Source organism: Balaenoptera musculus, chromosome 8, assembly GCF_009873245.2.
Source record: "Balaenoptera musculus isolate JJ_BM4_2016_0621 chromosome 8, mBalMus1.pri.v3, whole genome shotgun sequence".
NCBI lineage: Eukaryota > Metazoa > Chordata > Mammalia > Artiodactyla > Balaenopteridae > Balaenoptera > Balaenoptera musculus.
The window spans coordinates 42,373,512-42,400,001 of NC_045792.1; the positions used below are offsets into that span (position 1 = coordinate 42,373,512).

Sequence of the window (26,490 nt, forward strand, 5' to 3'; positions counted from 1 at the left end):
GGTCACTTATCCGTTCTTCTGCCTCAGTTATTCTGCTATTCATTCCTTCTAGTGTATTTTTCATTTCAGTTATTGTATTGTTCATCTCTGTTTGTTTGTTCTTTAATTCTTCTAGGTCTTTGTTAAACATTTCTTGCATCTTCTCGATCTTTGCCTCCATTCTTATTCTGAGGTCCTGGATCATCTTCACTATCATTATTCTGAATTCTTTTACTGGAAGGTTGCCTATCTCCACTTCATTTAGTTGTTTTTCTGGGGTCTTATCTTGTTCCTTCATCTGGGACATAGCTCTCTGCCTTTTCATCTTGTCTATCTTTCTGTGAATGTGGTTTTTGTTCCACAGGCTGCAGGATTATAGTTTCTCTTGCTTCTGCTCCAGGCATTTGATAAGAGAGGCAAGTACCTCTGAGAAACGGGCTGGAATCAGGCAAAGAAGAATAGTGAAAATAAATTTCCAAAAATGGAACAATTCTATTCCAGGAGGGTGGAGAAAGGATTTTGATGAAGAATGTTGAGCTGAAGGATGCTGACTTATCTTAGAGGCTGATTAACCGCATCTGTCTCCTTACAGGAGTGAGTCAGCACAGCTGCACTTGCCTCAGCCTCTGCTGCCAGAACTCCATGCACAGCCCATGTCTGGGCTGATGGACTGGCTCAACCGCTTCCAAGGTGAGTATCTCTCCATTGGTGTGTCCACCCTGCAAGGCTCTTCAATAATGGTTTCCACAGACAAACTTTCCCTCTTCATCTCTCACCTTGTACAGGAGAACAGCCTACAAACAGGCACGTACAGACATGTGTAGTCACAGAGTCACTAAAATCCTTACAAAATACATGCAGGCTGGTGCAGGGATAGATGTGATTCAGGCCTCATCAATTACTTATAAATTTGATAAATAATTTCTATAATAAATAAAAGGACATGCTCCAAAAATGGCTCCTTGAGCCCTAGAAATATCATCACATACAATGTCAGTTGTTCACTGAATTCTAGAAAATGGGTTATTAATCCAGGATATTCCAATTTCAGAGTCTAAGTGCAGTTACTTAGAGTTTAAAAACATTTTTGCTTGAAAGTTTCTTAGCAATTGAATGTATAATGTGTTTTTCCATTGATATAATCAGAAAAAATGCATAAGCCTCAAAAATTAAATGCAGAAACTGCAAGGAAGCAAAGGAATGGTTGATGAGCCACATAGAGCTAGCTCCATGATAAACCTAACTCTGGAGGGTGCCTTAGCAGAAAGTGGAAGACTAGACCTCAGGTTGGAACCACATATCAAAGGCAGAAAAATCCTATAAGTAAACTACTTTTAAGAAGCCATCCTTAGTTTTTGTTTCTGCAGTGACCATTTGCTAACTTAACTGGAACAGTATAATAATCCTGGCAGAACGATCACCAATTCTTTAGTCTAAGATGCACTGTGTTTCCACTGATAGGGGTGGTGGAGGTGGAGTAAGGTACAGTGCCATGACCTTGGAGGTGACCAGTGCACATGTGCGCAGGCTTTTAGATGTCATGGAAAGCATCCATAGCCCTGACCTCCCTTGAGTTACAATCTCTGAACTTATAGGAAGTGTTTTCCATGGGAACTATTTATTTGTTTCTTCAGCAGATATGCTGGCAACATTTGAATCCAGTACTTTCCAGTGAGAGCTGCTCTTCTAATCTTAAAATACTTTTCCATTGAGACCCTAGGTGGACTCTCTTCTCTGGTAGAGAATATGATTTTTAACATTGATCTTGACTGGAGTATTCTCTCATCTCTCCACAGTAAAACTTTCATTCAATAATGAAGTAAGCAGTCAGCATGTCAGGCTGTTTCATGATGCAAGAAGTTTGAAGTATGAGCATGACAGCCTCTGTGTGTCTTTGGATGGCAAAACATCGAAGTATTTTGCTGCATGGGGAGCCCGGGGCTTCACCTCTGGCAAACAATACTGGGAGGTGGATGTGGACGGCTCTTGGGACTGGGCTGTAGGCATCTGTAAGGATTCCTGGACAACGAAGGATGACGGCATACTGAAGGAATCCAACAGGGACAGCTTTCTCCTTGTGTGTGTGAAGGAGGATCATCATTACCGTCTCTGGACCACCATACCGACCACTCCTCTGTACATAGAGAAACCTCTGGGCCGGGTTGGCATGTTCCTTGATTTTGACAGCGGGAGTATGAGTTTTGTGGATGTTGTCAAGCGCTCCCTCCTTTGGAGGTACGAGGATGGCCTGTTCACTTCCCCTGTCAGGCATTTCATTTGCACTGGCCACACGTGAGGCGGGCTAAGTCAGGACCCTGACTGGATGCTCAGGACTCCTTCTCCGAGGCAACCCTTCTCAGGTGCAGCAAATCAAGGATACTTCATTGTCTTTAGGCTCTTTCTACTGTAATGGAAACTCCTTTATTGTTATTTGGTGTGAAGATAGTGTCAAATGCAACTTTTGTTGGTTTTGCTTCTTCTTGACCATACATTCTTGTCCTGTAGACATGTGTCTGGAGTATATGTTGTGGTTGTTCACCTCTTTTGTGAGCTTGCTGCATTCACCACAATATGACCGTGTGCTTCCCACTTCCTGGTCCCCAGTACAGGACCCCAGGGCTGGCACAGCATAGACAGACCTGGTCACCAACCAGACCCAGGTCAGCCCCTTACCTTCTCCTCCTTCCTCATGATCTACTCTGTCTTACACATCTATTCACCCTCAGGGCGAAAACCAATTTTCAAGGAAATCTCCACTGATCTTGTAGACTGGGATAAGCATTTCATTAAAGAACCCAGAATTTGCAGGTCCTTTTCTTTCACAATAGAATAAGGGAAAAGAGATAAAGAAAGATAACACCTCTTAAAGGAAGCACTTTATGGCTTCTCTTTGATCTATCGGATATACCACCATCACTACTACCGCGCCTTGGGCCATTATTAAACAAAATAAGGGTTACTTGAACACAAGCAGTTTGATTTTAGGAGTGGATCTGATAACCCAGAAAGTTACTAAGTGAATGAGGGTGGGATAAGCAGGACTAAGGGGTGATTCACGTTCTGGAGGGATTTCATCACACTGCAAAGAATGGCTCACAATTAAACAATCTGAATTATTTATTTCTGGGATTTTCCATTTAATATTTTCTGAGCAAGGTTTTAACAACCGGGTAACTGAACTCAAGGAAAGCAAAACTGTGGATAAGGGTGGATTACTCTATAGTTAAAAAAAAAAAATCTAGGGAAGGGAGTGAAAGAAGTGCTTGGACTTCTAGTAATTTCCATGTTTCCCTGTGGGTCATGTTACTCTGGAACACACAATTAACATCTAGGTCATCAAAAACAAATATGAAGGTATGAATTTTACATACCCAGAGGGCTTGCATAAATGTGATTTTCCTGTTATAAGAAAGGCTGAGAGAATTTGCCTGAATTTATCATATTGTCAATAAAGCAGGAACATGTGGGTTCATTTCTGGAAAGTAACAGGATTTATTAAGTAACCCATTAATACAATTGCTTTCTATTAATGTATCTGAGGAAAAATCAGATTGATAGATGAAAGAAAGGATGTGATAAACTAATGTGATAAATTAAAGGATTTGATAAATTAATATCCATCATGGACTAAAAGCCTAAAATGAATAAGTAAACAGACATTGACTTAACATATTAACAATAATTTAAACTCTATACAAATCAGCATTATTTTAGTAGTAGGAAACCCTGCTTTAAAGCTTTGAAGCATCAGCTTTAAAGTCACAATGAGAACAATAACATATCACCACTATTAACATTGTTTTAGACATATGGCACAACACAGTGTGAAATAAACTTCAGGTATAAAAAGTTAAATACTATCATTATTTCTGATATTATGATCATTCACCTGAAACACACTTATAAACAGTAAAGTAAGTCACTAAGATTTCTAGAAACAAAATTAACACTCAAATATTAACATTTGAATGTAATTAATGTTAATGTTAAAAAAATTAACTTTTTTTGTATATAAAAGATACAACTACTTAGTAAATGCAAATGTTCTTGAAAACAAAAAATGAAAAAAGCCAGGAACTTTAAGGCAAAGAAAAGAAGAAAGAATAATGTGAGGGCATTAGTGTTAAACAGACTTTCCATTATTATTCATATGTCAGTGGGATAATTATATATGTATAATTTCCTGTTATAAGAAAGGCTGAGAGAATTTGCCTGAATTTATCATATTGTCAAAATATATATATATATATATATATATATATATATATATATATATATATTACCAATATATATATATTAGTAGAAAAGAGTCGGGGTTTCTGCTAAGAATAAATGCAGACACTGCCTGGAAAACAAGTGGAGCACCTCATTCAAATGAAATAGATGAGTGTTTTTGATTTTTATTTTTCTAAATCAGAAAGAAACACTTTATTGGCAGATCAAAGTTTAAATATACATATAGAAATACTGCTGCCCACAATCTATTCACTCTCAGTTGGAGAACGGCCTACTCCTAAACTGAGGAAGTAAGGAAAAGAGATAGCAAGACTTTGGCCATTTTCTTAAAGTCACCTAGCCCACCTCCCGTCAAATATTCCCCACTGCATATCCAGTACAGGGGTCCATGAGGAGAAATACACAGAAAAGGAGTGGATCATAGACAGATGATAACAACACTTTTCACTCCAGGATAAACAGTCTAACCCATTGTTTCTTTACCCAACAGCTCAATCATTTCATTGTTTTCTCATTTTGTTTTCGAAGAATCTTAATTGCATGGATTTCCAGGAGGAGGGATGGGTGGTATTGGAGGTGGAAGCAATATTAATTCGTATTTACAGTTATTCTGCCTGTAGTGTCCCCCTCCTCCCATGTTTATGGACCTGATGCAGTGAATACTGCTTCAAGTTGTCTTCTTCCCAACCTGTCCTACTTTATATGCAGAAGGAAGGAAGGAGGAAGGAAGGAAGGAAGGAAGGAAAGGAGGAAAGGAGGAAAGGAGGGAGGGAAACTGGCAAGGAGGAGAGTCCCCTCCCTTTGGCATAGATTCCCTAGAGTTTTGCTTGACATTCCTCTGTCCCACCCTTTAAGGGATGAAAACATATTCAGTTGGAATCTGAATCAGAGGAGAAAACAGACAACCCCTGACTGAGTGTGAGATTCTTTCCTGCCTCATCTTCCCACGGGAAAAAGCCTCCTGAAAAAAAATTTTTATTAAAATGTCTTGAGCCCCTGAGATGGCCAACACTGAGCCTGCCAAAATGCAGAAAATACCTGCTCCTCTGCGGTGTGCTAACTCTGGAATAGCTGTCAGATGTGAATTCATCAAGGTTTATGGACTTAGCTTGATGAAAAAACTTAAAATGAACATGAATCTAAAAATGGGCAGTTGAAAAAGGTATCTTTTATTTGGCTAAGAAATAGTAATATCATAAATATCAGGTACTTTGGAAATAAAAAACAGATGGAGCAAATAATATTTCCAAGAGAACACAAATAATCTGTTATGCCTAGTATTGCCCAGGGAAGATCCTTTTGCACCAGGGAGATTAAAAGAGACTTTCAGTTTATTCATCTCCCATGACAGGACCTAGGGCAGGTGAGAGATGCTGAGAGAAGCCAGGGTACAAGCAGGTATACATCCATCTGGACTGCAACATGGATTTTGACATGACCAGGCCCCCGTCACATTCTGGCACCTTCCTATCCTGAGTGGTGCAGCTCAACTTGGCTACAGGCAAATAGGAGTGAACTTCTGGTTGATATCAGCGCGGTTGGTGGGAAGAGTTGGTCAGTCTATTTACCAGAAGGTGAACAAGAAATTATAAAACTGCTGTCAGTACCACTTGGGCAACTAGAAATAGATGGAAACACTCACTTAGTAAAATAACGTGATCAGCCTCACCCAATCATCTGCTTTTCAACTTCTGTGAACAACTTGTGAGAAGATTTAAAACACACCCAGGGCCTAAAGCCTGCTATCAACCTGGCATTATCAATATGCTGGGTAGCAAGAACCTGAATGCAGCAGCTAGCTACAAGCTTGTTAGGACTGGGTTTCAAGTGAGCATCTGAAAGTATTTTATAACACAGCTATCTCCACAACTTAGTGTATCATAGTGTTTTTCCTTCTATACCTAGGATGCAAGCGCTTCTAACCAGCATACTAGGAATCCAGTTTGAAATAATTCTGTTTAAAGTGTTTGTCTTTCGAAGGTACTCAAGAAACCCAAATTTATAGGCCTGGGAGGAAAAGAGCTTTTCTGACTTGGGGAAGTCTTGGTAGTTCTCTTAAAGTTTTTAGTTTTCCCTAAGATTGAAAAGGAGCTTGCCACCTTTTAAATCTAGAAATAGTTTCATGTAGTAGGTAATGAGTAATGAAAGGTATTATGACTTCCTGAGAATGTAAGTCCACTGCAGCAGCCTGGGTCACCAAATCCTATGTAAACTCAGGCTCACTGCTTGAAGGAGTGAAAAGCTGATATGGACCTTTTTAGACAGATCTTTATACCCCGTTCCTACTACAATTTATCTCCTTTCACACAAATGTTGCCCTCCATCATACGGTAGAATTTTCATTTGAGCCACTTAGGTATGGAATACTTGAGGTGATAAGGTTGATAACACAAATTCCTCTTTATGTGTGTGATCTATCCTTTATTCTCTGGAGCATAAACCATTTTCTAAGAGGCACAGCCACACACATACATTTAAAAATCAACTTCTCTATTACACACACACACACACACACACACATACACACACACACACACACACACCCTACACACAGCTTCCTTGACTATTTATTTGAATGGTATTTACTTTAGAGTTCTATTTGGGGAGGATTGACATTTTTACCACATTTTGTATTCCTATCCACAAATGTGGGCTTTCTCTCCATTCACTCATATTTCTTTAATTTCTTTTAATAGTAATTAATGGTTTATGTACATAAAATTTTACACCTTTCTTTAGACTTATTTCTAGGTATTTGATGCTTTTGCTAATATTTTAAATGCATTTCAAATTTCCTTTCCCCCTTTTTATCGTTTATAGAAATGTATTTATCTCTCTTATTAATTCCACTAATTAGAGCTTTCAGGAAATTTTCTAACCACACTATCACATCATGTTAATAGTTCAAATTACTACAGCTTTATTTCTTCTTGACTCGTATAAGATTTATTTCTTTTTCTTGTTCAATTGCATTGAATATGACATCTATAATGGTGTTGAGTACAAGTGGTAATAGCAGACAATCTTGTTTCTTTCCTATTCTTAGGAGAAATCTTTCAAATTCTCCATAAATATGATACTATCTATACATTTTTTTAGATAATCTTTCTTAGATTGTAAAATTTTGCTCCCATTTCTTTTTTAATAATTTTTAAAATTATGGATGAACATTGAGTTATACCAAATGCTTTTTTCCTGCATATGTATATATATATATATATTTTTTCCTGCTAATGAGGTGATTTGCATTTATTCTGCTTTCAGGTGTTAAAAGACTTTACCTTTCTAAAACAAACTCCACTAGGACATGGTATATTATGCCTTTATCTCTCACTAGGTTTGATTAGCTCATATCTTGTTTAGAATTGTTCCATCTATATTTATGTGAGAGTGTGTACCATAATTTTCATTTCTCATAATACCCTTGTCAGGCCTGGGTATCAAAATTATGACTTGGGAAGTATTATTTCTCTCTCTGATATATGGAAGAGTTTGTCTAAATTTGTGGTGTTTTGTTTTTTGTTTTCTTAAAATTTTGGAAAATTTCACCAAAAGATCAGTGGACAAAAATTTTTTTAAAATAATGGATTCAGTTCCATCAGTGTAAATAGTGTCATTCAGATTTTCTATTTATCTTTCTGTCAGCTTTTGTAAGATGTGTTTTTCGAAGAATTTGTTCATATCATCTAAATTGTCAAGTGCCAAGACATAAAATTGTTCAGAAAAACCTCTTATTACCTTATTAACATCTAAGGAATCTATACGTTTGCCTTTTATTCTTGATTTAAACACCCCTCCTTTTTTGCTAGAGGATTATCAGTTTAATTGCTCTATTCAAAAAGCCAATTTTTGATGTTGTTGACTTTATCTATTGTCTGCTTTTTTTTTTAATTTCAGAATTTTCTGCAATTATTATTATTATTTTAATCCTAGTTTATTTGGCATGGATTTGCTTTTATTTACCTCTTTGAGGTAGGCTTTTCTTCTTTTTAATTATATGCATTTAGTGCTACAAATTGCCTTCTAAGCATTGCATTAACTGCATCTCAAAAGTTTTGTTTGGATGCATCCTTAATATTATTCAATTAAAATATTCCATCATTGGTTTTTGTTTAATTTGTGCAGTTGCATAAGAAATACATAGTTGGAAGAAAATAGCTGCTGAGTACCAAAAAGAATGGACTGTCCAGGCTGGGACTTGAATGTGTTCAGAATCTTTGCACATCTTCCCCCTACTTTCTTCTTTATCTCATGTAGCCTGACACTACAGGCTGAGATTCCAAAACTTTTATACAACCTGGTGTCTAGCAGGCTCTGGAAGGACATTAGAGGGTGAGAGAAAGGGAGAAGTCACTATATTTCTTCTCTTCCTCTCTGCCTAGGGCACCATGTCCTTCATGGTTCCAGCCTCCATCCCTGACTCTGGCTCTGAAAATAAGTAACATCACTACCATCCTATCTCCACAGTCTAGTCTGGTGGTGGCTCCTGCTGTTGCTAACCTCTGAGTGGTTTCACTGTCTCTTATTTCTATTCTCGCCTCTCATTTCAGCAGTACAACCAATTCCTTGCATTACATTCCTTCTGTTTTAAATGCCCAGAATATTTTCGATTTTTTTTGTTTAGATTCTTACTGACCCATTTTCCCTTCATATTTTAAAGCCTCAAGACCACAACTTATAATGTGAATCAACTCCAGGTAACAAATTGTCCCTTATAAAATGGCATAAATGCAGTAATCTCTTCTAAAATGGACTAAGGGTGCCCTATTTGTGTTTCTGAGAGGAGACCATAATATTTTTGCTCTTTTTTTCCCCCAGAGTTTTTGATTTACACATAACTCTGAGCTGTCAATCAACACGTTTAAATATTTATTTAAACTCGTTGAAATTGATTTAAAGGTACGTCTATAAACTAAAGGTGTTAAAGATATATAAAGTATTGCATTTCACTACCTGTGTTCTCAATTGATTCAACACAATCATCCAGTCTATATGAAACACTTACCTTTGCCTTTCAGGTATGGTGGGTGAACCAAAACAAGGTAGCTGAGCCTTCTCCCCCAGAAAACTTACTGTATAGTTAGAAAGATAAGGCAAACACAAAACAATTTTTCAAAACGTGCTTAAATTAATCACAAGATTGAATAAAATACAACTGAAATGCTTAATGCAAAAAAGATTTAAAGAATACAATAGGGCTTCCCTGGTGGTGCAGTGGTTGAGAATCCGCCTGCCGATGCAGGGGACACGGGTTCGAGCCCTGGTCTGGGAAGATCCCACATGCCGTGGAGCAACTGGGCCCGTGAGCCACAACTACTGAGCCTGTGCGTCTGGAGCCTGTGCTCCGCAAAAAGACAGGCCGCGATAGTGAGAGGTCCGCACACCACGATGAAGAATGGCCCCCACTCGCCGCAACTAGAGAAAGCCCTGGCACAGAAACGAAGACCCAACACAGCCAAAAATAAATAAATAAATAAATTAAAAAAAAAAAAAAAAGACGGCATGGCATCAGACAATAATTCTCATATTTAGATGTGGAAACAAATTCTTAGGAATCCACCAATTCTCCATGTAAATGTGTTTAAAAAAAAAAAAAGAATACAATAATAATAAAATTTTTATAGAAATATAATCTGAACCGTATATGTATTTTTAAACTTCTTAGTGTCCATATCATAAAAGGTAATTAAAAACATTTGAAATGAATTTCAATAATATACTTAAATATATTCAAAAATTATCATTAAAAATATAAATAATATTGAAAATATTAATGAGCTATTTTACATTCTTTTTTCTATACTAAGTTTTTGATGTCCAGCATGCATTTCATACTGACAGCACAGCTCAATTCAAAATAGTCACATTTCAAGAGCTTGATATCTACATGTGGCTACCCTATTAGGCATTATGGAATTAGACAAACCACCTATTACACGGGAGACACATTGTTTTCAAATCCTCAGCTGACAGAACAATTTCAAGCAGTCTTAGGAAGAGAGGGTGTATTGGAACCCACTATCTCCAAATTCCATAGCAATAGATGAGCATCATAAATGGTCTCATGATGATAATTTTAGAGGAAAAGTTGTCAAAATCAGCCAGGCTGTTTGCATTGTAAGAGAGGACTAATTGGCAGCTGTACTTGGCATCTTAATGTCCACCAGTGAAGATCTTTATTTTCTGGATACTGTGAATTGTATTCCTTAGGCCTTTTGTAGAATTTCCAAAGACTAGACTTTTCTTAGGATATTGTTCGTTAAAGAAGATTAGGTTATCTTAGGTGTAAACACAAGATCAAATCATTTTGATTGGATTTACACAATGGCCTAATTTATTTTTAAGGAAACATCCACATGTTCCTGCAGTCCTCAATCCAAGGAACAGTGATTGCTCCATATATCTGTAATTCTTATATTCTGTTTTTTTAAAAAATAATTATTTATTTATTTGGCTGTGCCGGGTCTTAGTTGAGGCGCATAGGACCTTCCTTGCGACATGCGGGCTCTTAGTTGCTGCACGTGGGATCTAGTTCCCCGACCAGGGGTTGAACCCGGGCCCCCTGCATTGGGAGTGCGGAGTATTAGCCACTGGACCACCAGGGAAGTCCCTGTAATTCTTATATTCTTTAAACTTCTTTTTACCTTTTACTAGACAATACTTCATTGCTCCAATGCTATTGTAATTAATCATTCTTTACGTTAACTTTCTGTTTATGTTTCTGTGTGGTTTCTCTGTCTTGACTGAATGCTAATGCATAAGTGTTATATCCACGCAAGGGAATGCTCTGTGTCAGTGGAATCTAATGACCTACAGCCACAATAATACATGGATGAAATGTTAAAGGTGAGTGAAAAAATCAAGTCCTAGAAAAATATACATGGTACAATTTTATTTATAAAAATTCTAAAAATACACAACAAATAACAAACTGATGTTTTCTACATGTGCAGTGACAGGAGTAGTTTTGTAAGTGCTGAATTAGACATGATTCTCTGATAATGCCACATAAGTGTATTAAAATTTTACTCTCTCCTTAATTTCAACACATAGTCCAACTTCAGAATGACTTTCTATAATTACAGAATAAAAATCATCCATCTTTCTTATTCGATCTATATGGAGAAGAAAAAAGAATGCCAAGGTGGATATATGTATCTGTCTGTATCTATATATGTATATATATGTACACAACTTTATTTTTCAGTTTATCAGTACATCCAACATGATTCTTTCTGAGTGATACATCATACTAATTCGATGTGTTCCCCAAAGAAACTTCTTAGGCTACTTCTCTCAGAGTCCCTGCTGCAGCCTGCACAGTGAAGGCTGCAATAGAAATGTGTCTCTTCACTTCTTCCCAGGCCTTGGAAGGATCCACCTTGCTTTCAATATCAAACAGAGCATCGAAGATCCCTGGGAATGACTCCCCCATATACTTGTTGTGGCTGCTTGGAGCATAGATGACATGTCTGTTGATAAAAATAGTTTGCTATCAGTTGCTCGAATTATATATACAAGGGAAAAAACAGGGACATTCTACAATTCATGGATTGTATAATTCTAATTGGCACTTGTCAACTAAATTTACAAGTTCAATCTCCAAAGACTAGTCTATGAAATATGTGGCAATTATTTATATTTTGACTTTAGACAGATGACGTAAAGTGGCTCAGAGCAACAAAACTGATGACAACGATAGCAACAACAGCTTGTCACCTACTATGGAGCACGCTTGGCATTAAATTATTTACCTATCATTTTTCTAATCCTTGAAAATAAACTCTACAGAGTTGATATTATAATTTCAAAGAGGAGGAAATTGAGGTCTGGGAGATGAAGTGATCACTCTCAAGGCACACTGCAAGAAGTGATGAGTTCAAAATACCACTCTATCCTCTGAAATGTAGCACAACTGTGATTATAGGGTTTCATTTGTGACCAGACAACCTATCATTGTGTTTTTCTCCTATTTAAAAAAGAAGTCATGTTATAATACCTAGCGTCAAGCATGAAGAATCATTAAAAACAGTTTTATAACATTCAACATGACCTAGGAAGAAGGTGATGTTTTACTGAAGGAGCTAAGCCAGTGCATGTAACAGCCCCTGGCTGGGGATAGTTGGTGTTTATCAGAAATAATTATGATTGTCAAAAACTAGAAGAAAACTAAATGTCAACATTAAGAGGTAGAGTAAATAAATATATATTTATTATGCCTTATGTATATGCATAAATACACATATATTCAAAATAAAATGAGAGGGGCTAAAATTATGTATTACCAAAGGACAAACATGGTTTTATATCTGACAAGTAGAGTTGGGGAGATTTTTATTTTCTACTTCTGACTTCCTGGGTTTTCTAAATTTCCTGCAATGAACATATACTCTTTTATATACAGAAACAAAAAAGATAATAAAATAAAGATCTGTAGTAATCATATTACATTATATAAATAAGTAATATATTTATCATTTACTACATATATTTTGGAATTTTTTAGATGCTTGCAAGAAATCAACTATATTTTTCCCACAGAGCAAAAAATAAGAAAAAAATTATATTAAAATAAAGAGTCATATTTTTATCCTTACCTATAAAAAGGCCTGTCTGGTAATCCTAAAGGATCAATAAATGCTCGTTCCAAAAACATAAGTTGATCATTCATAATTCTTAATAATATTGGGCTAGAAAAGGAAAGGAATACAGTTGTAGCTTCATGAAAATATGTGCACTACCCAGCAAAAAAAATTCAAAACAAAACTAAACACAGCTAATATATTTTAAATTCCTATAACATGCAAATTAAGAACAGTAGCATGCATAGTTACATTTTTTAAAATCCTACAAAATACTACTCTGCTGAGGCTTATAAAAGGACTGAAAAAGTTCAATGTGCCCATGGAAAAAAAATATAGTAATTTTTATTTATATTGAAATAATTAATTGATAAACCTAGGTATTCAAATATCGGCAAGACTTTTTTTCATCTTAAGTCTCATAATAATCTGTTCATAGAAGTCATTTCAATACTGAAATGGAAGAGTCTATTAATGTTTAGTAGGGTACCTGGGGAATTATATATATTTACCAAATGACAGCTAATAATATTTTTATTATTATTTTTAAAGATAAACCTATCATGAACAAAAGGGGTGGTGCTTATTTCACCCTTTCAACAATATTTGAATGCCTGCTATGTATCAGACACTTTTGGCTTTCACAGAGCTCACATTCCAAAGTGTGTGGGACAGCGTTACTGTAATAAAAATGACTCAATACAACTGAAAATTTACCAGCAAGCCTGCAGTAGGGCAACAACGTTATTAAATTCAACCTATTAAGTCTGTCATAATTTAATTAACTAATGAGAAATAACCATTACCATAAGGAATCATAAATTACTTTATATAAAAATTTAATTATCTTAGCTTTGTTATTTTTTAGATTTAATAATAAAACAATGTGCCCATTACTATTCTGAAAGTTTACAAAATTTATTCTTTTTAATCTTCAGAGCAGTCCTCCAAGTTATGCAGGATAATAGCCTCGTTCCACAGATGAGATACTCAGATTCAGTAGATAAATGACTTGCCCAGGTCCACAACTAGAAAGTTTTAGAGTGAATAGTAGCTCAGTACTATTCCTTCAACTGGACTATGTTGACAACACGAAGACAGACTAATTAAAGGCCCCACAGTTTGGATTTGAGCTATTTTCAACTTTCATTTATTTAGCATCAAGAACTCGGGTTTTACAATAGTATAAAGGTAAACTGGGCATACACTTTACCTGTGAGCAGTTCACATAAACTAACAAAGGCGGCAATTGAATGAACCATAATTTCAATAAGACGTTACAGGTTTCCGAACCAAATTCATAAAGCATTGCTACAAACACAAAAATTCATGTGGTTACGCACACACCCCATTTGGATGTTCCTTGTACAGAGCAGGGTTCAATCTGAAATATCCCTGGGAGGTAAATGCTCACAGCACCAGACGTACGTAAACAGGATCTATTTCCACCAGAAGCAGGCTGGCCTCCCTAGGGCTGGAGGAGGTAGGTCTTGAGGTTGAATACTATGTGAGCATAAAAGTACCAAGGAGTCAACACTATATCCTTTGATGGGTTAAGGGATTGATTTAAGAAAAGCAGGATTCAAGAAGTGTCTCTTCCTCACATTTCAAAGTTTTGGTTGAGAAACTCAACATCCACTTTAATTTACTTTAGCCAGCATTTACTCATATTATGTACAAAGCACAGCTCCAGGTGTTTCAGGATATGTAAACATAATATAGAGACACAAACTGTACCTTAACTATCATTTAGAGATGGTAAGACAAATACAGAAATACTCAAGGAAGTGAAAGCTCAGTGTCCTGGATTACCATACCATGCCAACAGCAGTTCTCCACAAGGAAGAAACGTCATTTATTTAATGATAGAAAATCAGCTTAATAGACTATATGGTGTTTGGCATTTCTCTAAAATTTATAATTGTTGAATTTTTTACTCACATAAAAAATTTGGAAAGAATTGTAAAGTATAAGAAAAAAAATCTTCCTATTCACCCAAGGGTAACACGATTATTATACTAATTGTTTTTCTGTAAGATTTTCTCTATATTCAATAAAATATTGTATATGTACAATTTTATGACCATTTTGTTTGCTTAACATTTTATTACAAACATCTTATTATACTTCCTTTATAACCATCAGTATTAATCTTTACAAAATGTTTAAATGGGTGGACATCTGATTGTTTAGTAATTTCTGTCCTCATAGGTATTAAGGCTGTTTTGAATTATCTGGTATTATAATTTGTAACTTTCTCTGAGAAGCCATTTTATTCTCTCAAATTTGAGACTCTTCCCTGAAGAAAAAAATTCAAGAAATAGAAATACTATGGCAAAGTGTAAGAACCCTGTCATAGCCCTAGAAACTTTAACAATATGTATTTATGCTTTTTAATAGTTTAAAGCAATTCACAATGCTATCAGAAAAACATGAGAGCATCTGCTTCAGTGTACTGCCTGTAGCAATGTGCACAAACAAGTTTTAAATTGCTACTCATTTGGTATGAAAATAGTATGACATTATTTTCATTTGTATTTTTGAATTATTAATAAATTGAATACTACATTATTTTCATTTGTATTTTTGAATTATTATTAAATTTGAATTTTTTTTACCTGTTTCTGCACAGGTGGTATCTTCTTTTTGAATGATTTCTCTTGTCTAGTGCCAATATTTCCAACTTTGTTCTTTTGATTTTCTTATCAATTTTCAAAAAACATATTTTTATTATACCCATATTACCCCTCTGTCCATATTTTCTGGAAAAGAGTTTTTCCAGTCTTTTATCTTTGATTTGGAGTATCAGTTTCCATATTATTAACCATTTTAATATTCTCAAATCTGATTGCATTGTTATTTCTAAACTTGGAATCTCACTTCCAAGATATTTCAATTTTTACTAAAAATTTCTTCTATCCCTGTTGTTTATTTTTGCATAGAATGTGAAGTGAGATTTTGAATTCACTTTTTTATCAATTCCTGAAAGAGCTTATACAATATTATTGTTGAATACCTTTCTTTCTCATTTGACTTTAATGTATCCTTCATTACAAATACATCCTTATATATCACTGGTCTATTTTTTGTTCTGTCTGCTCTTTGTCTTTCTATGTATTCTTGCATCAGTCTCCAAGGATTTGATATTTGTATCGTCACAATATTTTTAATATATAGTAGATATTCACTCTCAAAATTCTACCTTTAAAAAATTGTCCCTAACATTCTCTTTTTCTCCAGTCTTAATATTTTGTTCATATTATGTTTTACTTTTGTGATTTTACAAGAATTAATCCCAAATGCTTAACATCTGAAAAAAAACTAATGGCTTTACCTTATTTGCTAGTCTGGATATAGAGAATTTTTCCAGGTGGAAGTGGAGATTAGGAACTCTTTGTGTGGGTAATGACATTAAGAAAAGGGAGGAAGAAGGTGTGTTTTGGGAATAGGAGAGCTTGGTTGAAGTATGATTTACAGATGTTGAAAGAACAGGAGATAAAACTGGAAAAAGATGGGGACACACAGTGGAGGACCTTCAATGTTAAGGTAGAAATTTTGTTAACTACCACTCAGTTGGTAGTAAAGAAGGTACCAGCATTTCTCAACAGCACATATGACACTCAGAATGTCAAAAATATCTCTTTGAGAGATATGGCAGCCCTGTATAGCCCTGTTAGAATGAAGAGAAAGAAAGCAGAAAAATACTTTCCAAAGATACTTCAACAACAAAGATGTCAGCTACTATTTCTTTTTCATTATGTCTATTACATGCATAACTTATATCTATATATATACAACGTACTTGTTTTTGTCCAAGTCTTGGAGTCTCTCACTGAAGTTAGAAGCAATTTCTGTAAAATTCTTCACTGCAGAAAATAGTGATTCTGAAATAGAAATGAGGACCTAATGGCATTGTTCTATAGTTTAAGCAAAGGGAACAATATAGAAGGTTGCTCTCTTTTGTATTTAACAAGGTATTCATATTTTGTATATTGCAAGACAGGCATCAATGAAATGGAAGATACATTTATATGCATAAAATATTTGATCATATGGAATAGCAATAAATAATAAATGGGCCTAAGGTAGATCATTACATTTTAGAGATTAATAGAAACATACAGACTGTGAATTTTGAAAAAGGAAGGCTATCATACCAAATGACACATTGTATGTTTTCATTTCTTGTGGATGTTTCATTGAAATATTGTAGATTTTATCAGCATACTTTCTTAAAACGACAGCATAATCTCGACAGTCAAAAGGGAGCACTATGGAATTGGCTAGTTCGAAGATGATTCCTCCTCGAACCTGGGCCACAGCAAGGTGATACTTAAAAGCTGGATCATAAAACTTTTCCACTAATTCATATGTTTCATAGACACTGTGATACAGTGGATAGCTGCTGAATTTGTTTGTTGCCTACAAAAAAACCCAAAAAACAAAATATATCTCTCGTGAGATAACTTATACAAAATGCATAGTATCATAGATACTATTAATATTAGTAAGACTGTTTCTGTCAGCAATGAATAAAGGAAAGTATTTAAGTACCTCAATAAGCCACTTACTAAAGGGTTAATATAATATTAAAACCCACCCCAGATTTTCACCAGTTAAAAAGTATGTGTATATAACAAACAATACTATGAAAATTACCTTGGATAAAACCTAACATTCTTGCCTTTAAGAAAACAGGAGATGTAACAGAAATGTTTCTGAAGTAAAGATAAGATAATGTTGCATTTGAGTGAAAATAATTTAAGAAGACAGAGAATCATTAAAAGCAAGGAAATAAGCATGATACAATATTATATAGAGCAATGCTGCAAATCGTTTAACGACTGAAATTCCATGAATAACTTTCTGACAAGCAGTGTGCTGACAACTGAAGAGTGAACAGTGAGGGTTTCAGCAGTAGATCCAAAATCTCACTAAGTAAAGAAGTAATGCTCAGATGGGTATAAAAAAACAAGAACATACACAAAAGGCAAGAGAGAACAACTTTTCAAATTCCGAGTTGCTGATTTATGCCTTTTGCCCATCATTTAGATGCTTATCAATTTATTCTTTTTTTTTTTTTTTTACTGATATAACAGAACACTTTATATAGTGGTGTGTTGAGAGTGGACTCTGGAATTAGCCTGCCAGAGTTTGAATCCAGGCTTCATGGCTTATTACCAAATAACTCTGGGAGGTTATTAACCCAAAAGTTATTAACCTTTCTTTGCTGTGGTTTTCTCATAAGTAAAATGTAGATAATATTAACATCTACCCTCATCACCAACCCCAATGGTAAGAGATTATAAAGATTTTCTGTCTGGGGAGAATAACTAGCCCAAGACAAAAGACCTATAGATTCTCAGCGTTAGTTGGCTCCCAATGAAGCAACAAGAACACGCATTCTCAATCCCTCTCTTGTGAAGCTCCCCCTACAACAAGCACCTCCCCTGCATACAGGGCTTCAATCAGCTTTTCATGGTCTCACTCCCAAATAAGATACATTGCCAAAGAGGGCCAGGCATTTGAAGAAAGGCTTTAACTTGAAAGATACAGACCAAGCACACAAACTGAAGTAAAATCAGCCCACAGTAAGGAGGTACTACGGGGAATGGAGGGAAACAATAAAAAAGAATGAATTAATGGCAGAGTTGAGAAAAATATCCCAGAATGTAGAAAAAGACACAGATAAGAACACAAAAGAACAGATAAAGACATTGGAAAATAATGCTACAGATGCTAAACAAATTAATAATGGTTTGAGAAAGAGGAAAGAGGGAATAATCAAAGAAAAAAACATTTCCTCCAACTACAATACATAGGTTTCCAGAACAAAGAGTCCACTTTGTTCCCAGCTCAGCGTATTAAAAATGGCATAATACACATGTACACCAAGGGCAACACAGCCATAAAGAGAAGATACTAAAATCTTCCTTTAAAAAAAACCAGAGGCGGGACTTCCCTGGTGGCGCAGTGGTTAAGAATCTGCCTGCCAATGCAGGGGACACAAGTTCGATTCCTGGTCTGGGAAGATCCCACATGCCACGAAGCAACTAAGCCCGTGTGGCACAACTACTGAGCCTGCGCTCTAGAGTCCGTGAGCCACAACTACTGAAGTCTGTGTGCCTAGAGCTCGTGCTCCGCAACAAGAGAAGCCATGGCAATGAGAAGCCGGCGCACCACAACGAAGAGTAGCCCCCGCTCGCCACAACTAGAGAAAGCCCGCGCACAGCAGCAAAGACCCAATGCAGCCAAAAATCATAAATAAATAAATAAATAAATAAATAAATAAATAAATTTATTAAAAAAAAAAAAAAAAACCAGAGGCAAGAGATCAAGGAACAAGGGACTTCCCTGGTGGCGCAGTGTATAAGACTCTGCACTCCCAATGCAGCGGGCCCAGGGTTTGATCCCTGGTCAGGGAACTAGATCCCACATGCATGCTGCAGCTAAGACCTGGTACAACCAAATAAATAAATAAATAAAATATAAAAGAAAGAGATCAAGGAACAAACAACATCTCTCAACAGGCAATGAAGCAATGAGTTCACAATTCTAAGGGTACAGAATTTTCAAGCAAAATTTTGTGCCCAGTCAAATTATTGAAGAATTTTGTGTAATATAACAGACATGCAAGGTGTTTAGCTGTCATTCACCCTTTTCAAGAAGTGCCTGAAGGATGTGTTCCCAAAAACGTGGAGAGTAAATAAGAAAAAGGAAGAAAAATCTGGGAAACAGAAAATCCAAAATACGAGTGAAATGAAGATACTCTCAGATTTCTTAGTGAAGGAAAATTTCACAGCCAAGAGCTGTGCCACAGGCAGAAAGAATAACCAGAGAACCCAGAGAAGCAGAAGAGCCCCAGTGGGGAAAATGGACTCAGCCAGTTCACCTGATGTGTTTGAATATACTAAGAGTTTTAGGTGAGTTAAGTATGGATACACGGAGGAAAAACATGTCTTCTAATCAACAAGGGTAGCACAACTATATATTGAAAAAAATGCCATGAGGGAAAGCATTTGGGGGTTGGGAGAAGTGATATAAGAGAACTGAATGCCTAGCTTTCCTAGTAAGAAGTAAATGGATAATACCTAAAACTGAAAAAGAAAGAAGTAGCAGTAGAAGCATATTATTTACAAACATGCAGATCGATATCAGAAGAAACCAATTAAAATACTGAAAGAATTTCAATTTGCTGAACAGAATCAGAGATGGAACAAGCACGGTGCTTAAGTCACTTTTTTTGATCCAGAATTATTTGTTTAGCTAAAATATATTCATAACTAACCATGAAGAACTTACTGATAGACTTACCCAATCTTTAGTGTACCGTGCTCTGCCTGAGGCAATTCCAAGTCTTTGGAAGAACACTTCAAAATCATTACCAGATCCTAATTTGCTAATCCTTTTAGGGATAAAATACAGGATTATTTGAGTAACTTCTTCACTGAGTACAGATCAAAATTAATTAAACTAATCTCCACTCAATACTATAAATATAATTTTTAGATATATTGCCTTGGATATATTTTAGATATAAGCAGAAAAAAAAAAGGGGGGGGGGAATGTCAATTCTGATCACAAAATATCTACTTCCATAAGACTGTTTTAGGGAGAGGTGACCATTGTTCTTTTGGGTTTCTGGATCCAATTCCAACCTGTTTGTGTGTGTGTTGTCGGGGGGGGGGGGCAGTTCCCCACACCAACAACAAGCGATTCTCCAGGCCATCAGCTGGGTATTCTACAATTCAACTCAACTCTGACATTGTCCACCCAGAGATAGGGTCAGGTTCCACACATTAAGGGCTCAGTCCCAAGAGACTGTCCCCCCCACAACACACAACCACCACCAGTGCTCCTGACCAACTGGCTGTAGATGGGAGGTTCCCACGAGCCCCTCCTTGGGTTTGCTAGAGATGCTCGTAGAACCCAGAGAAACATTTACTTACTAGGTCATCAATTTATTATGAAAGGTTATGACTCAAGAACAGCCAGATGGAAGAGATGCATAGGGTGAGGTATGGGAAAGGGGTCAGAACTTCCACGCCCTGTCCGGGCTCGCCGGACTCTTCTAGCACCTCCATGTGTTCACCAACCAAGAAGCTCCCCAAACCCAACTCTTTTGGGGTTTTATGAAAGCCTCATTCCATAGTCATGATCAATTAAGTCATTGGACACTGGTGACTGAGTCAACCTCCAGGCTCTCTCCCTTCCTGGGAGGTTGAGGGTCAGACTGAAAGTTCCAACCCTCAAATCACTTGGTTGGTTCTCCTGACAACCATCCTCCACCTTAAGTGGGGTCCGTGTCACCTCATTAACATAAAAAAAGGCACCTTTGTCCCTCTCATCACTTAGAAAATTCCAGGGGTTTAGGAGCTCTGTAAGAGATCAGGAGGACCAAATATGCACTTCTTATTATGAATCACAATATCACAATTGTATGTTGCTAATCTTAGAAAAAGATCATTGAAGTTGGAAAATATTTTCCTTCACTAATTTTTTTTATTACCTATATTTGTTGTACATGATAAAGTTAAAAGAATCAGAAAATTTTCAGATAACTCAGATTTAATTCCCATCCTTAAAAATTTAAATTATTTGTACTGTTATCTTTAATCTCAAACTACTGAGATATTTATTCCTCTTCCCATGCTTGTGAAGACACAACTAAACCTGAAATGATGCCTATATTCTTCTTAGAACATTATGCAGTTAACAAAACACTTGTTAACTGTATAATGCTCAGAAAAAAGAATATTTATACAGTGATGAGAGGACAGACTTAGGTGCCATGTGTATATATTACCTATTCAAAAGTGAACCATATTTTGATGGCCTACAGATTTAATTTCAAAACACACAGCAATATTTTGTAAGCAGATAGGGTAGGGGGGTCCCTGGAGAAAGAGAACTAGGCATGGCTTTCTTGACATAAGACAACTCATTTTTGGCCTAAGCCATTTTGTGGTAAAGTCCTGGCCACAATGTTTATCCTTGAACAGGTCTCAGTAATTAATGATCTTAAGGCAGCAAGAGAATTTAGGAACAAATGACTTATCAGGCAAGAGAGGTAACAATAGCAAAGATAATAAATCAGTTGTAAAGACTCGCAGTTCTGCTACAATGGTAAAGATTAGCCTGAAGAACATTTTTGAGCTGTTTTGCAGAATTTGGATCCCCTTGAGCACTCAACCCCCAGATCAGCTGAAACCTAAGGAATGATGATGTTGACCCTTTCTGAACTCAATCAACTAAAGCTTGTACTCTGTGAAACTTTGCCCCAATTCTATACTGAATTCTCCTCTGCTCAAACCCTCTCATGAATATGTATGTACCCTTAACTTGAAACTTCCCCCATTTTGCTGTCCAGGGAGACACTGCTTTGGAAAAGATCCCCGGTACTCTCCTTACTTGCTGCAAGTAATACATCCTTCCTTCTACCACTCTTTGGCTTGGTTGTGCCATTTGGCTGACACCCACCAGGAGGCAAACCCAGGTTTTGGGTAACAATTTTATTTGTAAACCTAAGCATCACTTTTTCTTTAACAGGTATCAGAGAATTTTAAATTAAATGTTTATTATTTGTTGAAAGAAACTACCCTTTTATTTTCAACACAATTCCACAGTAAATTCAGTAAAGAGTTTTCTTTGTTTACCTGGGCAAGCCACTGAATTCGGGTGAAGGGCTTTTTTCATTCCAGCTCTCAAAAAGGGATTTGCCTTCAAAACCTTCATCAGGACTTTGGAGCTACACAAGTTAAAAGGAAAAAAAAAAAAAAAGAGAGAGAGAATACTTATAAATCAGATGTTTTAAAACCTAAACATCTATTAACCAGGGAATGAGTAGCCAAATTATATTCAGGAAAATAAGGAATGCAATTCATACATTAGCAGTCATTAAGAATTACAACAGTGAGTTTCTGACAATATGGGAAAATGCTCATGTTATTATCTATAATGCACCTATTATAAAAAAAATACATGGAGTGTATGGAAAAGAAAGCTGTACCAAATTATTACCAAGCCATTGTATTCAGACGAATGGTCATACTGTAAGATTTTTTTTTTTTTTTTTGGTCTATTTTTCCAAATTAAGGGAGGCTACTCTCAAAAACACATTCCTCCTCCACTTATAAAAAAAAATGAAAAGAAGCAAGCTGGTTAAGGGAAGGTTTGTTTTTTTGGTTTTTTGGTTTTTTTAAAATATTGCTTTGTGCCAACAAGTTTGTTAAATAATACATAACAAGTTTGTCATTAAATAATACATAACAAAACAAATGCACTAATATTTTATTTAATTAGTTGAGTATTTATTGTAATTGTGTTAAACACAGGGCTTTCAATACATTTTCAGATTTTACAGATGAGAATTCTAAGGGAGTACAATACGCCCTACTATTGAATGCTAAACTCAGAGCATTAAATGTTATGCCAAAACGTTTAGCACACTAAATTGTAACTAATACTCACTAAACTGTAACTGAATAATATATGGTATAAAAAGTTTTTATTTTTTATTTAAGAAAAGTCCTATGCTCTATTTTTTAACAGGTTCAACTCAAAAAATTTTATAGACTACCTATTCTGTGGAAGACTTTTTGTAGATGTCAGCCATACAAAGTTTAATAATACAAATTACACACCATCTACTAGTGGGAACTATAAATAAAAATGTGGAATTCATGTGCTAGGTGCTATAATAGGCGGATGTGCAAAGGTTGATGGGAACACCGATAAATTTATATAAACTTGGGGAGAAAGAAGTTATGTCAGCATCTTAAGTCATAAAATATCAATACATAAAGCAACAAAATAATTTCACTCAAGCTTACAAATTTACACAAAATTTTGATATAATGGACAGTACCACTCCATTTATTTTAAGTAATATGAATTTGAAGTAATGTATTTAGAAATATATTACTAAAGTCACAGTTTATCACTAAAATTTGAAATACCATGAATCACCTTCCCCAAACAAAAACAGAATTTAAAAAATCCAAAACTGTCAAGCATCATACAATTTCAAACTTGACCTAGAAAGTAGTGTTTTTGCATTTGTCACAGGGTGCCACCAATCTACCTGGTAAACAAATATAACTGCCAAGCTTCCTTAGCATTGACCTCAAATTACATAAATGGTGGGAATTCTGTGAGACACAATGTTTCAGATATTTAATTTTGTATACACTTCATGGGAATTGTAAAACTGCAGGCACCTGACAGAGCTCTTAAGTAACAATATGAATAGATTAGTGCCAAATTAAACTTTTCTATTCCTACTGGAGATGTTAATAAATTAAATTCCATGCTTGGGAAACCAAAGCTTAACAATACGTTTAGGATCTATTTAAAATCCCTATCTGAGGGAAATAATTGTCTTTCCTGGTAATTACATTTCAATTGGTAATTCTGTTAAATAAGCAAGTCTTTTTATCCTTTCCAGTTCAAATCAGGTAATTAGCAGTAACAGCAAAAATCTGCCATGCAAAACATTCCTTATGACTAACTTTAGGAATGGTGGCTTTATGGGGCAGGAGAATTAAAATGAAGAGTTGCCTATTGGTCCTATAGAAATTTAGGCACCACCTCTCCGCCAGGTTCAGTATGTTGTGCTACTGTCAGAATTAAGATAACTTTAGCTCAGTGGACTGAAGCCCACAGCAGGAAATCAGGAATTGGGTACATGGTCTTACCCAGTCTCTGTCCCAGGAGTCAGCACCTGGTTTTTTATACATTCTCTTTCTCAATCGGTTAGAAATGTCTACTCTTCCAGAGTCCTAAATTAATCGGTATCATTATATTAAAGAGTAAAAACCAGTTTTAAAATTAAGGAGTTAAACCGCAGGACCAAGTCCTGGTTCAGCTACTTGAACAAGTTGTGTGACGCTAGGGGCTAATGCTTTTTGGGCTCAGTTTTCTCATTTTCAAATGGAGATGGTAGACGCAATGCTCTCCATAGACTGCCTCAGATTGGTATGGGAGAAATGGGCAAAAGTTATAAAACAACACAGATGTTTAACATAATAATGCCACCTCAAGAAAACATCATTTGTAGAACTTAAAATTCCATGTAATTATTTTTACCTCCTTTGTTAGGTTGTATACCAAGCTGTACATAAGTGGGGTACAATCAACTCTCAGAGTGTAGTTTCCTGAAAGACAAGAAGATAGTTTGTTTTCTATTTCATTTCTTTATTTTATTCTTCCATTCAAAGACCATTCCTAACTCCTTAGCCAGAATGATCCCTTTATAACCTAAGTCTGGGGAATTCCCTGGCGGTCCAGTGGTTAGGACTCTGTGTTTCCATGCAGAGGGCATGGGTTTGATCCCTGGTCGGGGAAATAAGATCCTGCAAGACACGTGGCCAAAAATAAATAAATAAATAAAACCTAAGTCTGATCAAAACTCTCCAACTCATCACTCAATAAAATTCATCCTCACCATGACACTTGGTGCCACACATGAAACAACCTCAGGTCACCTCTCCAAATATTCACCTCCTACTCCACCCAAGTAAATGTTCTATACAAGAGAGATAATAAAAGTACTTACCTCACAGGAATATTGTGTTAAATAAATGTTTATATTTAAACATTGGTTGGTACTTTGTGTGAGCTAAATTCTATATATGAATGTCAACATGATGGAAACACCTCAAACTGAGGACAGTAGTTCCTATGAAGAGAGGGTTATTTGAGAATGGTTTCAGTAGGAATTGTTTTCTTTGCAAATTTTGCATTTTAACATTAGAAAGCTAATAGATGACTTATTTTATTATTTGAAAAACGAACAGTTAATAAAATTTTAAATATAAAACAAAGTGAGACAAGCTGTGTTTCAATCACAGAGTAATGAGTGTGTTATTTGCTCTTGATCCTGAAAATGCTGGGGAGACAATGCAGCATTTTAAACCAGGGAATGACGTAAACAGCAAAATCAAAGATTAAAAAAATGCATTAAAATCAAGTCTTAAAGAAAAAAACCAAACAAACTAGCAATAGAGAGAACATTATTCTACTTTTGAAGAATATATGTTTGGTATACTTATTCTGTGTGGCAAAGGTGTTTCATCTTCATATGTGTGTTTAAATAAGGGTAATAAGGAATTCCCTGGTGGTCCAGTGGTTAGGACTCTGTGTTCTCACTGCCGGGGGCCCTGGGTTCAGTCCCTGGTTGGGGAACTAAGATCCCACAAGCCGTGTGGCACGGCCAGTAAATACATAAATACAGATAATAATAATCCAAGCTAACATTTTTGAACATTTACCCTGTGCAAGGCACAAGTCTGGGAGTTTTGCAAATATTAACTTCTTTTGCCCTTACAAGAGCCTTTGAGATATGTGCTCTTAGTAACTCTATTGAGAGGTGAGAAAGTAACAACCTGAGGTCACATAACTATAATAGAAAGTAGCAGTGCCGGGAATAAGGCCAAGCCCTGAGCCACTAACTAAGGAAAGTTAGAGGAAGGAAGAAAAGATAACTGAAATGCATGAACTAACTTAGGGGACAGTGCAGCTCAGATATGTGGACAAAGAAGAAAATGTAAATGCCAATGCGCCTCCATCAATATACAATGCTCCAACTATTTTTGACATGGCAGATTTACTAATAAACTAAAGAAAATATTCTATAAGTCCACCCTTCATTCATTTATTCATTCATTTGTTGCACCCATGCAAACACCATTTA

The 26,490-nt window shown here is 35.9% G+C and overlaps 1 protein-coding gene across 2 annotated transcripts in view; it reads right to left on the reverse strand.

The window, feature by feature from the left end:
• Positions 1-11,382: 11,382 nt before the first annotated feature.
• The window catches only part of LOC118900165 (glutamate carboxypeptidase 2), a 58,603-nt gene continuing 43,495 nt past the window's right edge, over positions 11,383-26,490 (reverse strand). The window contains exons 13-19 of one of the 2 annotated variants that reach the window (XM_036862452.1): positions 24,885-24,952; positions 22,454-22,545; positions 20,112-20,202; positions 16,955-17,219; positions 16,600-16,681; positions 12,813-12,905; positions 11,383-11,687 (exon numbers count right to left, since the gene is read on the reverse strand). In XM_036862452.1, coding sequence (XP_036718347.1) covers positions 11,498-11,687; positions 12,813-12,905; positions 16,600-16,681; positions 16,955-17,219; positions 20,112-20,202; positions 22,454-22,545; positions 24,885-24,952 — 881 coding nt within the window. In that variant the 3' untranslated portion in view covers positions 11,383-11,497. Of the gene's footprint in view, positions 11,688-12,812; positions 12,906-14,144; positions 14,301-16,599; positions 16,682-16,954; positions 17,220-20,111; positions 20,203-22,453; positions 22,546-24,884; positions 24,953-26,490 lie in introns of those variants that run through there. The other variant, XR_005021051.1, reaches the window with a different exon arrangement.